This window comes from Streptopelia decaocto, assembly GCF_964273445.1.
Source record: "Streptopelia decaocto genome assembly, chromosome: 16".
Lineage (NCBI taxonomy): Eukaryota > Metazoa > Chordata > Aves > Columbiformes > Columbidae > Streptopelia > Streptopelia decaocto.
Genome location: NC_138671.1, coordinates 4,580,598 through 4,595,666, shown reverse-complemented (window position 1 = coordinate 4,595,666; position 15,069 = coordinate 4,580,598). Strand labels below are relative to the sequence as shown.

The window sequence follows — 15,069 nt, the reverse complement described above, 5'->3', positions numbered from 1 at the left end:
CCCTCCGGTAGGGTGTAATGCCATCTGCACAGCGTGCTGGTCTGTGGTTTTGGCTGACCTCTGGGTAGGGGCCATGGGACGCTGGCTTCCAGTGTAACAGGATCATCCAGCCTCATTGAACGGCAGACAATCGCACAACAAAGTGCTCCTGAAATATTAAAGGAGGTTGTTTTCCAATGTATGTAACTTAATTGTTTTGGTTTCTTCTTCCAGACATTAATACTTTATTTGGCTTCCTCAGGTTATTGCTGGGGAAAAGGACCTTGGACACCTTCTAGCTCACCTTAAAATAGCTGGGAGAAGAGACCAAAGGCCTTACCAGTTTGAAACACTGAAAGGCCAGGCATTCTGCCTCAGTAGACTGGGGTACAGGCTCAATGGACAATGTTTTCTGTCAATATGAGACAGCATGTGATATGGAAGGAACAAAGTAGGTACTTTATATTAATTCAATGAGACCTGGGCAGGCAAGCCACACACACACAAAAAACCAACCACCACAAGAAGAGGATGATATTTTTAAACCAGCCTTATAAGCTGCAGGGTTTTGACTGCATTGTCAATTCTGCTTGGTATAGAATGAAACCAAGAGGAGACTCTATACATCCATCAGGTTTAATCTTAAAAATAGTTAGGAATAGCATTGACCAGCCTCCTTATCCAAACTACTACCAACCAAACAAGGTGGCTGCGAATTTATGCAAAGTGTCATTTCTCTGATCACTGACGGCCGGTTTCTAGTCTTTTATTCATGTCATTTAGCCATTTCTTAAAAATTAAGTTATCTTCGTAGCTCTCTTTTCTGCAATGGCATCAATGCTTTTAAATTAAGTTGTTAACTTAGGAATTTGCGGTTAAAAGGTGGGTCTGATGTGTTATTGCCCTATAATAACATTTAAAAACAATAGTGGTAGAATACTGGCTGAAAAGACCTGATAGTTTGCGTAAATGAAGGAATCTTTAGGAAACTGGGGAGCCTTGTACTTAAAGAATGTAGCCTCTCTTTTTAAAGCTTTCTGTTCCTCCCACCTGCTGCTGGATTCCCAGTCCAAGCTGTTTCTCCAGGGTATGGCTTAATTGTCACTGCTGGTACCGAATGCTGAGGGTGTTGTGCACAAGGGAAAGTTTTGTCAGTAGTCATACTGTTGTTTGAAGTGAATCTGTCTTGTTATTGAAGTAAATCTGTCTTGTTATTGAAGCGGTGACTAGGGTGAAACTACGCAGTAAATCAGTGTTTGAGGTAGATATTGAACCCAAGTCTCAGGCCACAAATTCCGATGTACAGTCTGCTTAGCGACCTGGAACTGAAATCTATGAATGTTTCATCTTTCTTGTCACTTTCCCCACCCTTAAAAAGATATAAACAAACTACCAGCATCTTGCTAGGAGCGCTTTAAAAGGCAAACAAATGCAGTGTTTAGTCTGTGCGGGGTATTGAGGTTAGAGGTGCTGAGGCAGGCAGGCTTGACTGTGGAAAGGTGGAGTGGGAATATTTGCACAGCGTCTGTTTAGCCTCTGTCATCTCAGTGTAGCTGTGAGCAGACAGTCTGATAACAAAGCGAACATGATCCGTACCTTCATCTTGGCCATTCTCCTCAGGCAAAACCCAATCACACCACCTGAGACTTCTGACAAATCAAAGAAATCAAAGAAACAGAGGGCTCCGGTTCTGCCTGGGGTGTGCAGAGCCTTGAAGAGGCTCCAGCTGATAATGACATAGAGTTTGCTAGAGCCGCTTCCTCAGGAACTGTGAAGAATTGGATTTTTCAGAGAAGTTTCTGCCCCTGCCATGCACATGTGACAAGTTCAGAGCTTAGATTGGATAAGGAATTAATGATCCAGACGACATCAGTCATTCTGGGCTTTACAAAAGAGATCTCTCTTCTCTGCAGAGAGGGTCAGAGAGTTATTTATAAATAACGAATAAAAGAATGTGATGAAATAGTTAATTTAGCTGTTGCTCTACAGCCTCATTCTTTTGAGCTAAGAGGATCATCCAGTGACAGAGAACTCGGGTAGAGTGTTTTTCTTAAGATCTCCTGCTCAATGCCCAGTTTTTATCTTTGCTTCTTAGTGGAGGAGCCCTTGAAGTACAGTAGGGAACAGCCAGGGGGTTATTGGAAGGAGAAAGGAAAACAGACCCCACCCAAACTAATGCTGCTAAGCATCCCCATCTTAACAGCACTCATCACATTTTCAGTTTGGGTCACTTGTTCTGGTTGCTGGCCACACCTGAGTTTATCTTGTTTAATCTCCAACTCCTCTGGAAAGCCTTTTTGGGAGGGGGTAGGGAGTAAAAGGGGACTTGGCCTTAAAGAGCCCTGGTCATCATCAGAGTTAACTCCTGCGCTAACCACACTGTCCCTTGGCAGCCTGGTGAGTGCAGAGGGAGACTGCATGTGCGGATAAGACACTGAGCGTTGGTGTTTGCGCTGTTACCTGCTTAAAAAAACAAAAAAGGATGGGGAAAACCATCACTGAATTAGACAGCAGCGTTGCATTGACATAATCACCTGCGGCAAGTAACCTTGACCTCTTTGCAAAAGCTTAGTTTAAAGGGGAGCGCGGCTTTACTTGGAAATTCAAGTTGAAAGGAGATTTAGTCATTCTGCTTGATTTGGACTGAGATTTAGGCTTAACGAGGACAAAAATGGTGCCAGTTTTGCTGTCTTTTCTGTGCTGAGCTGGAAACTGCTTTCCTGTTGTCAGCAGAGAGCCTGGTATTGGCAAGAAGAGGACAGGGGCTGAGCTATCCATGCTTGGTCCATGAAATAGAACTCTGGGGATGCAAGAGAAAGAGGCCTATGATTTAAACCTAAGATCTTATTTAGATAATATTCACTGTGCCTTGTCTGTTAGCCTCTCAGTTTAAAACAAACATGTTTTGGTATTGGAATTGACCTTTACTTTTCAGACTTTCTTTGGAGATGTACCTGGTCAAACCACATCTGAGCCTGACTGTTGCCTAGGTGAAATCCCACCTCTTTTCTCTTATCCAAAACTCTGCCAGCCAGCTGGTGATATTGCTGGTTGAAAAGTTCAGAGGTGCCATGAGAAAGCTTGAATTATTGATGCCACTTTCCTTCTATATGCCTGTAATCATCTGCTGTTTGGGCACAGCCCAGCCAGAACTGATGTTAGACTCCACAGCTGGGCAGGCTTGTCGGGACGCTGGAACAGACTCCAGGCTGCCTGGAAACAAGCCACAGGAGCGGGAATACGTTCCCATATACATTAATACGACCTACGATACTCGGCACTGAGAAGCTCGCTGGAATCAGGACGGATGGCATAGGTACGTTGAAGAACTTACTGTGCAGAGTGATAAAGAAGGAGCTCGAGCAATTTGTACAGGTGAATGAAAACAGATAACCATTAAGAATTAAATTCCAAGTATTTCCAATTAAGATTAATTATTGTGCTTTTTAATCTGTAGAAGCTGGGAGAAACCACTGTGTTTAGGGAAGATGACACTCACTTCTCTGGTGACCTTAAAATAACAGCATGATCTATCCACTCTTCTTTCTGTCTGTAGTTTCATGCTGTGTTTTTAATAGTACTGAGGTTCTCCTTTCTCTCATGTAAAGTAGTATTATTTCTTCTAAAAAGGAAGAAGAAAATGGATTTTTTTCTTTTTCCTGTAGTGATATAGATGAAGCTGGCATAGTGAGGGGAGTTGCAATACCAGTGAGGAGGACCTTTCAGCTGCTCCAGTGTGTCCAGGAGGCAGATGGTCCAGGGCAGTTAATCAAACCAGGTCTGATGTCAAAGGAATTGTTTATATAAGCAGTGATTCATCTTACCACTCCATGTTACAAAACAATCTGTTCCAAAACCCTGTCTCAGAAGAATTGTGAGCTCTAGATGTTCACATTCCAACCCAGATTTGGAGTCTGGGGTCCTGTCTTTACAGTGAATCAAACCAAAGTCCCGTGTCTAAGCTTCCTACAAATTTGAGCAGCACTCATGAACTTTCTTGTCATCCAAGTATTGAAGAATTGTTATTTTGCAGAAGTCTTTATCTTTCCAGACACATGACTATCTAACAGTAGTGCATAAAAGCAGACTTTTACATTCCTTCCTTTTTTTTTCACTGCATTTGGAACTGTAGAGAAGCCGTATCAACTTTAAGCCCTCTGGAGGACAGAATATTAACAACTATTCTGTACTGAGGATTTAGGGCCTAATTCATCTACCATTAATCTCAGTACCAAAAGTCTTGTTGCAGGATTTAGAGATCTAGGCCACTAGAACTGTGTATTAAGCAGTGAGGGGGGGCTGAAATAATGTGGGCGCACACCTACATAATATAGAGAGCACTGTTTAAAGAGAGGCGTAGAAGAAGGTAATTTGACGTTGAGATGAACTCTGTACTACGCAACATACGTGTCTAAGATGTTTTGAATAGTGTCAACTCTAGACCGGAGCAAAAAAGCAAGTTTGGAGGGAACACCGAGGACGTTGGTTGTTGAGGAACCCTCCATGTACATAGCAGGGCTTGCAGGGCAGCAGCTCCTTGCTCAGAGTTGCAACTGGGGAAAAGGGAGATACTCTTATTTTCTAGTTGCAGAAGATTGTTCTGTCATGCAGAACAAAACAAGTAGTACGCAAAAAAACATTTGCAACAAACCCATGTATTTTACGTATGCCTAGTGTGCTTTTTTTAGAGCGTTGATTCTCCTGGGCTGTGTAAATCTCAAATGTGGTTTTGCTGCCCTCCTTGGGGTGATTGAGGTGAGACAAACTTTGATTCGCTGAGTTGTTCTGTATCAGTTTGTTCCCAGAGCACTGGAGTTTCTTTCTTTTTAATAACTTTGAAGGATGCTTGGACAAGTTTTAGTCTGCAAGCAAGTCATAGGATAAGAAAAAAGAAAGAAAAATAAGGGTGATTCACGGCAAAATAAAACAGAGGTTAACCTGGAACAGGACAGTCAGTTTGGCACTTCTCAGCTGCACAGGTGTGATTCTGCAAATGTTTATAGGCTTCTATAGAAACAAGGTAAATTATTGTGTAGGAGGATCAGGCCTCACATTGTAGCTTATTTCACAGCAAAATGCACAATGTTTCCTTTCATAGATGAATTGACATAAGCCCTCACATTACTGCTGAACACCGGAGAAATGCCCCCTGCCCGATCCAAGACCCGGCACAAAAAGGATGGAAAAGAGAAAGTGTTGAATTGTGAGGAAAAGACAAGCTGCCCAGGAAATTCAAACGTCCACTGTGGGCAACGGTTGGGGGATAAGAGCAAAGGCCAGTGGAAGGACAAAGAGCCATTGCCTGAACATGGTGACACCCTTGAAGAGGACCCCTTAAAAAGCCAGAGGCTGGTGAAGCTTCATGGAAGCAAAGAAAACGGCCACAAAAAGTTATTCCGGGGGAAAAGAGCTTACAAGAGAAATGATAAAAGAGAATCTGATTTGGGGAGAAGACGGGTAGAACAATCAGTGTCCAAGTTGGAGGGGAAAAAAGGAAAGGCCTGCAAGCAACAGGAAAAGACGTCAGGACGAGACAGTGAGGACAGTAGTGATAAGGAGGAAAAGGCCACCACAAACAGCAAGAAACACAGTTTTAAAAAGAAGCGTGGCAGGCGTCCTGCTGTTAGTGAGAAAGTCACTGAGGCAGGGTCTGCAACACCAATTGTGGTGCAAAGTGCTGAAGGCTCTTTTCGGAAGCCTGACTTGCTGCAGAAGGCGCACAAAGCCGGGCACAGGGACGGGCACGGTGGGGATCACGGCTGGAAGGAAACTCGTGAGCAGAAGTCAGGTTCTCAACCCCACCGCTGCACGGCGCAGGGAGAAGGTGAAGGAACTGGGACAAAGCAAGTTGGAAAACATACCAGGATTATTGTCACTGAAAGCGCAGCAGAAAATGTCCTGGAAACTTCAGGTAATTCCTGTTCTGACTCCAGCAGCGAAGGCCATTGGACCCATAAAAAAGGTACAAAAGAGACTGGAGTGGACAGCACTGCAAGCAGTGGAGAGAGGAGCAGTTCTTCAGAGGAAAATGGCCTCAGTGAGAATGAAGCCACACTCAAAGATCCTCCTGTGAGTGAGGGAAAAGGGCGCAAGGAACTGCTTGATGAAAGCAATGAAGCATCTAACGAAGCTGATAGGGAGCAGGTGGCCACAGATGGAAAGAAGGAATCTGAGGGTGAAGGCACTGACTTCACAGGATTGGAGGCAGAGGAGAAAATGAAGAAACAAGATGACAGGCCAAGAAAACCAAAGTCTCTTCTAGCTGAGAGCAAGGAGGAAGAAGATAACGTAAGCATTTCAGGATTGCAACTTAAAAGTCTTAAGAACAGAGAAAATGGTGATGATGAAGTAGGCAAGGAAAATAAATTAGAAAATGGCAAAGTTCAAGATATGTCAGAAGATGCATATGGCAATTCTGACAGCAATGGGGAGAAGAGCACTGAAGAGAGCATTGACAAAGAAAATGCAACAAAACGGCCGCTGCCTGGTACTGGGAAAGCAAAACTCCACGTTTGCCTTAGCAAAGTACTTCAAGGAGCTGAGCAGGGAGAGAAGGGGAATGACGAAGGTGGCAGCACACAGGAGGACAGTCCTCTGCTCTCTGAGCAGCAGATGACACTGGAAGAGAAACCTGGGAGGACTGAGATCGCAGAACAAGGTGAAGTGGTGGGACATACACCGAGGGACAGTTCATCAGGCTGCAGCAACCGGGAGTTTGCAGCGATGATGCTTACAAAGAAATGCTCTTCTCAATCCCAGATGCTTCTCAATCTGAAAAACAAACATAAAAATGCTGAGACCAAACTATTAACAAGCTGTAAAACAAGCCTTGTCCAGATGGCTTTGGAAACCAACTCTGACCTGAAAAATGTTGAAAGCATCTGTTCAAAACCCACGACTCTAGAAACCCTTAGTAAGCAGAAAGAGCTCAACATAGCTCAAAGTTTTGGAGAGAAAAGATTAAATCTTTCAAATATTTCAAGCTGCTCCACTATTACAAAAAAATCATCTGATAAGCAGCTCCTTGGCAAGAAGAATGTTGGAAAAGTTATTGGAACAGTTAAACGGAGTTCAGGCCAGACTTTAGAGGCAAAAAAGGAGAAAGCAGAAGAAGTGGTTATAGAGGCACCTTCTGAAAAAGAAAATGTGCATGATGGGAAAGGATCCAAGTACTCGCACACGCATTCTGCTTTTAGAAAAGTCACCAGCTGGCTTGGTCAAAAACCTGCCAAGAAAGCAAGTCTGAAAGCTCGTCTTCTGAGAGTGGCACGTGCAATTGGTATCTCAAGATGGCTCTTGAAAAAATTTGGGAAGAGGAAGAAGAGCAGCAAACCTTTTGGATTCAGAAGTAGAGTGGCAATCCGGATTGTAAGCACTGCTGGCTGGGTCGGTCGGGCTGGCAAAGCCGGACAGCTGGGGAGGCTGCAGTTGAGTGACAAAGAATCTTCTCCTCCACTAACGGAGGGGAAAGGTGGTTCTAAAATGGCAGAGGAAGTGGGACATGTTGATTTGCCTGCTGGTGATTCCCCTCTTCATGGAACCAGCTCCTTTCCATGCTTCCTTAGCTTAGATGAGGAGAACAACACTGCTACTGATGCCAAGTTTGCTATAGTATTCCCCAGAGTCCACAGCATGGTTAAGACAAAGAGTTCCTTATCCAAGGGCTCGGGAAATGGTTATTCCCTAGAGAAACTGACATCTCTATCAGACAGAAAATCCGTGATGCCTGTGCAACAGGGCTGCAGATTGAAATGTGACCTTCCCAGACCTTTGGTGGATCAAAGCCCTCAGAGAAACAGTGAACAGGGCTTCCTTCCACATCGAGAAGAGGATCCAAAATGTACAGCAGATTATTCCGGCGAGGTCGATGTCAGAGAGAGGTCAGGTGTGCTCCAGACTGCAGGGTCCAAATTCACACCTTGTGTTCACTGGTCTCAGCAGCAGGCTCGGGGATGTGACCCTGCGGCATGGCTCAGCTCTGAACTGCTGCTGCCGCGACTGACCGTGGAGAACCTAAGCAAATGGGCCATCTACAAGGACCCACACCTGACCAACAGTCCTGTGATGAAGGTCTGTAAGGATCCATGGGAGGCAGAAGACACCACTGACAACGTGCCAGAGATGGAATTCAGGCGGAAACAGGTACAGGCGTTATTTCTAGTACTGCAATGAAGCTGAACTTCTCCTGCTTTTTCAGTAATGTAGCTATGCATTTCAGGTGTACATGTGTGAAGACCACCGTGTAGAAGCTGAGGAGATTGAAGACCTAACCAAACTGGAGTATGTGTTGTCAATGGCATTATGCAGCTAATTCGGGGTCAAAGGGGCTTGCTTGTTAGCCTTCAAACCTGTGATTGGCTCAACAACAGAAACCATATTATAGATCCTTGGCTACCATGTGAGAAAATAGAACTGATTTGATGCATATCGTAGCGGAGATAAGTGACGCTCTGCAGTAAAGCAAAGTAGGATGGAGAATTGCACTATTTAAGTCATGGACCTACCCTGGATCCCATGAGGAGGAGCACAGCAGCAGAGGGAACTCCTCACTGTTGTGTGTAGGGTGTCCCCAAGCTCTGCTGCACAGAGTGCACATTGAATCTCTGCAATCACGCACCAGAGAGCAGCTCATCCTCGTTAGCAGGCTTCCTTACAGAGGCACCCAGGGGACTATAAGTCTCCTGTTGAATGGTTCCCAGTCCCAAAATAGGTTCTAGAACAACAAATTATACTTTATGGCTAGGGGGAACAATGTTTAGAGGCTGATGTGACTTTTGTGGTGTTGCAGAGGGACGGAACTGGGAATTTGACGTGCCATTCTTGTTGCATAAAGTATGTGCTAAGTCAGGAAGGCTTGCAGGATGAGAGGCACATTTCTATGTTTGTTTGCCTACTGACACTGGCATCTGTGGCTTTGATGACTCCCCTTGCCTTCAGCTTTGGCAAACTCAGGCCCTACGTCTTTAACAGCTCTTAAATCATGTTTCACTGGTGTTACTGAAAGAGGAGCACCTAATGGTGCTTCTCACATGTGTCTTGCACCCTCCACCCTTGCCATGTGCTGAGAGAAGCAGGTGTAAAGGCTGCATGCAGAGAGGTGTGATCACATGGAGATGGACAGGCTGGATACTCTGAGATTTGCCAGTTCTCCCCTGTCTTATATGTTTAATCCTGGGCATGTTGGAACCATGTGAAGGCAGCAAACAGTTTCAGATGAGTCCCCTACAAAATCCCTGGGAGGGCAGAAAGGTCACTATTAACATATACAAGTGAAGCTTATGGCTGACGAGTCCTTTCCTCTGCTTGCAGGGAGGTCTGTGAGAGCTCAGTTCTGCTGTGTCTGAAGAAGAGGTTCCATCGCAATCTTATTTATGTATGGGTAGTGGGTTTCGTTGTTGGCTTGTTTGTGTTTGTATTTTGTTTTCTTCAGTGCTATTCATTCTGAACAATGAGCTTTAAAAGTAAATAATTTCTGTAATTCCATTAAGCTTTAATAATGTACCAAGTAGCTCAGGAACTCACTCATTGCTGGGAACAGTGATAAGAAGAATACTCACACTGCTTTTGCTCAGAAAATGGGTAGCATGAAATATTTGTAGCAAAATCTGAAAGTCCCAGGGTTGCTCTTTAATTCTGGTATTTGTTCCCAACCCATGAGTAGATTTGGGTTCGGTTTTAGCCTCAGCTGCTCCTAGAGGAACAACCCTGTCTTAGCAAAGCAGTTCTGAGTAAAAATTGTGGGTCTCGAGAAGAAACTTCAGAGTTTCTGCAAACATTTCACAGTGTTGCAGTCGAGAGCTGGTTCTGGGTGGCTAATTGTTCTTTTTCATTTACTGGCTTGGCTGTTCAAACTGGTGCCTGTAATTTCGTATGAAGCTTGGAGAATAGACAGTGACTAGTGAAGACGACCATAGACCAGTCAGTGCCCACTTATCCCAAAATATTAATGACAGAGCTCTGACAGTGAAAAATTGTGCTATACCCTCAATAAGCTGGCAGCGTAGTCAGAATAAAAAGCATTCCTTTAAAGGTATTTTTAATCTTTGTATTAATATATGTGTTCACAGAATCAGTCTCATTCCTCATTCAGAAAATTCTAAGAAGCCACCAGAATTTTTTCCCTTTTCTTACTTTTGTCCTAGACTTACATTGGGCAAATTTTGCTTTCTGTGAATCCTTTCAAAGACCTCAGTATCTACTCTGAAGATGTGGCTATCCAGTACCACCAAGGGACTCTCTCAAAAAATGCCCCGTATGTTTCTCTTTCTCAAATAACCCCCCAAACGTTGTTCTGTTTGTGCTCCAGAAAGTATTTTGTTTTCCTCCAGTTGTCTGACAGAGCAGGATGAATGCCATAGGAAGTGAACAACTTACCTGTAATGCTACAGAGCTGAACTCTTTAGGTCAAGTTTCTTGAGTATTACTCGAAGGTCCTGAGTTCAATGCCTGCTGGGACTGTTCTGGCACTATGTGCTTCCCAATGCTAAGCTGGTGTCCCTTATATTAAACCCCACGGCACAGAGCATTACTCAGGTTAGGGTGAAGAGGTCCTGGAGGAACCTGAACTTTGCAATAGCTTGTAACACTGGTATTAACCTGATGTCAGCAAAGAACAAAGCTCTGATTTCCCTGGTTCCTCATGTTTCTCAGATCAAGATAGTGGCCCATCTGTTATGGAGATCACTGATGCGTAAACTTTTGGTGCTTTATTTGTGAGGTAGAAATGTGAGGTCAGTTAACTGGGATTTTCTTTCTGTACATCTAGACACATCTTTGCCATCGCAGAAATGGCCTACATGCTATCCCAGTCATCAGAGCAAGAGCAGTGTGTTGTCATCAGGTAGGAAATCAGGGCACTTTTTTGAAGGCGTGTTAATTTCTTTATGTATGACTTTTATCTTTGCATTTCGCTGTCTGCAAGTTTATCATTCTGGCTATGATGTGAAGATGGATTTTTATTTCACTCTGTGCAAATACAGTTTGAATTTAGCTTCACATAACTTGGGAGGAGTGGAAGAGAAGGAGCTTGGCATTCCACAGTGGAATCTTATTTGGGCCTGTTTTGTCAAGTTGTCTCAGTGTTTCAAACAACATGTGATAGATCTTCATTTGTAAATCAGCACAACTCCACTGATGTACTGTAACAGGTCCTCTGATATGTCTAAATTAGGTAATTCTGTTTTGATGCCAGCTTCCTTACCTCTTGTTCCTCCAGTGGCCACAGTGGATCAGGTAAAACAGAAGCTGCCAAAGCAATTGTGCAATACCTGACCATGCTGTACCAGAGATCAGACAGCCACAGGATCAGACAGGTAAGAGGCAACTGGGATTGACGTTGTTCTGTGGTGGTTAGGCAAGGAGAAGAAGCCAAAAACAGTACAAAGAGGCCATACTATTTATGTTATTTATTTTTTCCTGGTTCGCCAAGTTGGACTTTGGGTGGTTTGTGGTTTAAGGTGAAGCTCCTGTAAAGACACCAGGACAGCTGCTGTATTTTGTTCTGTATTTTAGTGTCTGGGAGCCCTCATGCTGTGTAGAGTGCTGTATGTGTTTGAACAGAGACATGATACCTGCCTTAGACAGCTTATAGCTGTGTCTGGGAGGTAAATCTTAACAAGCATAGAGCAGAAGTGAAAGATCATAGCAGTGAAGGTACAGAGCTCACAGAGCAACTTGCCAGTGGCTAGAGGTGATGATACCAACAAAAATTTGAAAAGAGACTCTTTAGCCAAGCAAGAGTGAAAATCCCATTTTTCTTGGATTTTCAAACTAACAGTTACTTAAGTTCCTTTTGGTTTTAAAAACCTGTAATTGCTACTGAAGTGTTCTCTCCGCCTTCAAGCCCTGCACTGTCCTACCCATACTGGAGAGCTTTGGGAATGCCAGAACCATTCTCAATGACAACTCAAGCCGTTTTGGAAAGCTGCTCAATGTCCACCTGCAAAAGTGAGTTAAAGGAACATCTTGGGATGTTGTCCTTCCGAGCTATCACGGGGTACATCTGCCTAATCTGCATGGGACATATGACAGGCTTAAAGGCCTATAGATCCTTGTGTGCAGCTTAACTCCAGGCTGCTGGCTGCGTGGCCCACTATTGCTGTGGTGCTTGGACATCCTGGTTTTGGTCCTGAATAACTTTGCACAAGCTGCAATTAAATTACAAAGCAAAAATGTGGCCCCTGTCCCCACAGGCTATCAGCATGACAAATGAAATGGGCGGGTAAGGTCAGATAGGCGAGTGGTAAAGCAACAGCAATTGGATGTGGTTGAAGGGAAGGGATGTGGCGTGTTCCCTAGATTATTTTCAGGATGTATCCTATGAGAATCATTCAATTCCAAGCATCCTTGTACTCTGGAGGCTGTTCAGAAGCCAAACTTGAATCTGTATGTTTCATAGCTGCTTCCTCTGTAACAGTCTGATACAAAACACCGGTGCTGGAAGGCTTCAAAGCTCAGACCAAGTTGGTCAGGTTATACGCATGTTTCTCAGCAACATCTCCTTTTACTAAAACCTCTGAGAAGTGGATCTGCAGAAAACCCGTCACTAGTTTCTGACAGGATCTGTTGTTGTCTTATGCTCAGTGGCGCCGTGGTGGGAACATCCATTTCCCAGTACCTGCTGGAGAAGTCTCGCGTGGTATTTCAGGTGAGGACCAACGAGCCCCTGCCTCCTAGAGGGGTCCCTCTCTCTTTTATTCATATTTAATCTTCAATTTACTGTTAAAAAACAGGGATGGGAATGAGTATTAGAACTACATCCCATTTCTTCTCTTAGCAAGATATATGTCCCCTCTGTGTGGCACAACATGATCGCTTATTTTATTTGAATAAGACAGGAAGTCACTGTGTCTCAAACATGTTAAATTAAGCCACTTATTAGGGATTACTGGAAGTTAAATCTTTCCCCAACTAATTTTTCTTGATGTCTGGAGTGTGGAAAAGGTCAGATGCTGGAGCGGTGTGGAAGGGACTGCTCTCACATGGAATGCTCTTAAAGTGTTAGTGAGAAACCCATTTCAAATGAAATAGTTTTTGAGTGGCTTCTAGCCTCACCTTGCTGACCTCAGAGTTCCATTGTCCCTGCTCATTGAGTGTATTCTATAGGGTTTTGGAACTGGATATGGGTCAACTCTATGAACTGTGTCCCCTGTCAGGCCCACGGTGAGAGGAACTACCATGTGTTTTATGAGCTACTGGCTGGGCTCCCTGCAGAGCAGAAAGAGAAGATGTACTTGCAAGCAGCAGAGTCTTACTTCTACCTGAATCAGGTGAGTGAGGTGAGGATGCTCTGCAGCAGCTGATAGAGTGAAATGGCCAAGATGTCGCTTCTGCTTGGTTACTGAGGCACCTGATAACTTTGCCTCCCTCACAGGACTATGCTAAAATCTGCTTTGCTCCTTCTCACACCTGACCTAAGAAGGAATACCTTTGTCTGTTATATGATCTTTTTCTTGCCTTGAAGCCCCTTCTGCTCCCAAAGAAAGGTTTTTAGAAAGAGTCATTGTGTAGGTTCATGGCTCCACCCTGTGGTGAAGAAAGTATTTTCTTGTTGCTTTTCCTTGCGTTTGCCATTTATTGTGGGACTGAAAAGAGCAAGGGATATTTCTTTCTACCTCTGGCAAAACACTTGCTTCATTGACTGAGTCAGTGGGTGGAAATTTTAAACCACTGAAATGTACTGCTGATTACAATCTATTTAAATTGGTAAACTGTTTGCCAGACTTATGCAAGCCATCACCTTGGAGCACAGTTTCTTTTGTTTAAGAATGTTTTCCATACTCAAGCTGTTCACAGCAATAACAAGATATCTTTCCTTTTTCAACTGTGTGGATCAGCTTTCCCAGGTGAGCAAACTCTTTACAGCAGCTGTGCTCATGTGAGGAATCCTTGATGAATGACTACGATCACCTTTCCTTCAGGCAAGGAATGGACAAGTACCACTAAACACTCAAGGATGGAGGGCAATTAAGGGCACATCCCTTAATGGAGTGCTGCTCCTAGTTGGCAAAGGGTCTGCATTGTAAACTCTTCAAGGAGATAGTTGACAGGACTGTCTCAGCCTGCTGCAGAGCAGAAAAGGCAAAAAGATCAGATCATGTGTGAAGAAGTTAGCAGAGACTGACAAAAATACTCTCAAAAACTCCAGAGAGAAGAGAGACTGGTCTGTCATGAATCCTGAGCTCCCACTAGTCGTGTCTTTGGTCTTTATTTCAGATTTCTCCAGTCCTTAAAACAACTACTTCTCTGAAGTTTGCTGCTGGTAGCTCAACTCCAACCTGGGCCAAAAGCAGCTGACCATGATTATCTGTCCCTATTGTCCCAGGGCAGAGCGTGTGACATCCTGGGGAAGGAGGACAGGCAGGACTTTCTGAACTTGGTGCAAGCTCTGGAGGGAATCAGCCTCTCGGACGACCAGCTGAGCTCCACCTGGGCTGTCCTGGCCGCCGTTCTGCAACTGGGGAACATCTGCTTTACCTCCTCCGAGGTACACTGACCCCCGGCAGCCTGGGAATGGGCTGCTTGTGCTGAACGTCGCTGTCACCCCATGTGATGGGACCAGGGACGTTAGTCTTGACCAACGATATCCTTTGAAGACTATTCTGTTCTTTTGATATTAGGCCCTAGACTGACCTAGGCAGGGACAGAAGATGGGGGGCAACCAAAGGTCCTTAGAGCTTGGTGGCTCTTTGAGGAGTCAAAATGAACCTAGATGCTGGTGTTTTGCTCAGGCTGTGACCAGTTCTGTGCAGCTGAGGTGCTGTCAAGAATATTAATACTACTGGAACCTCGTATCTCATCCACAGTTGAATCTATTGTTCTACATTATTTAGAAGGAGTCCTATGAACCTGCGGCTGTCGCCAGTGACACTGAGATTCAGATTGTGGCCAATCTGTTGTGTGTCTCAGCAGATCTCCTGCGAAGTGTTATCACCCACCGTGTCACTGTGAGTGCCTTTTTGGCAATTTCTCATTCATCCTGAAGCATGGAATGCCCCAGCACAGTGCTCTGTCAGCAGAAGGACCAACACCTCAGAAGGCCCAAAATCTGGGGGGGTAACAGCAGGAGTAAAATGGTGGCTGTGCTGGATC

The 15,069-nt window shown here is 44.4% G+C and overlaps 1 protein-coding gene across 1 annotated transcript in view; it reads left to right on the top strand.

Annotated features, from left to right (window-relative positions):
- Positions 1-5,121: 5,121 nt before the first annotated feature.
- The window catches only part of MYO15B (myosin XVB), a gene marked incomplete at both ends in the record, with an annotated part of 40,780 nt that continues 30,832 nt past the window's right edge, over positions 5,122-15,069 (top strand). Inside the window, 11 exons of the mRNA XM_082067391.1 lie at positions 5,122-8,121; positions 8,198-8,259; positions 9,289-9,352; positions 10,122-10,231; positions 10,745-10,819; positions 11,195-11,291; positions 11,822-11,925; positions 12,562-12,625; positions 13,134-13,247; positions 14,303-14,464; positions 14,811-14,924. Of these exons, the coding sequence (XP_081923517.1) occupies positions 5,122-8,121; positions 8,198-8,259; positions 9,289-9,352; positions 10,122-10,231; positions 10,745-10,819; positions 11,195-11,291; positions 11,822-11,925; positions 12,562-12,625; positions 13,134-13,247; positions 14,303-14,464; positions 14,811-14,924 (3,966 nt within the window). The remainder of the gene's footprint in view (positions 8,122-8,197; positions 8,260-9,288; positions 9,353-10,121; positions 10,232-10,744; positions 10,820-11,194; positions 11,292-11,821; positions 11,926-12,561; positions 12,626-13,133; positions 13,248-14,302; positions 14,465-14,810; positions 14,925-15,069) is intronic.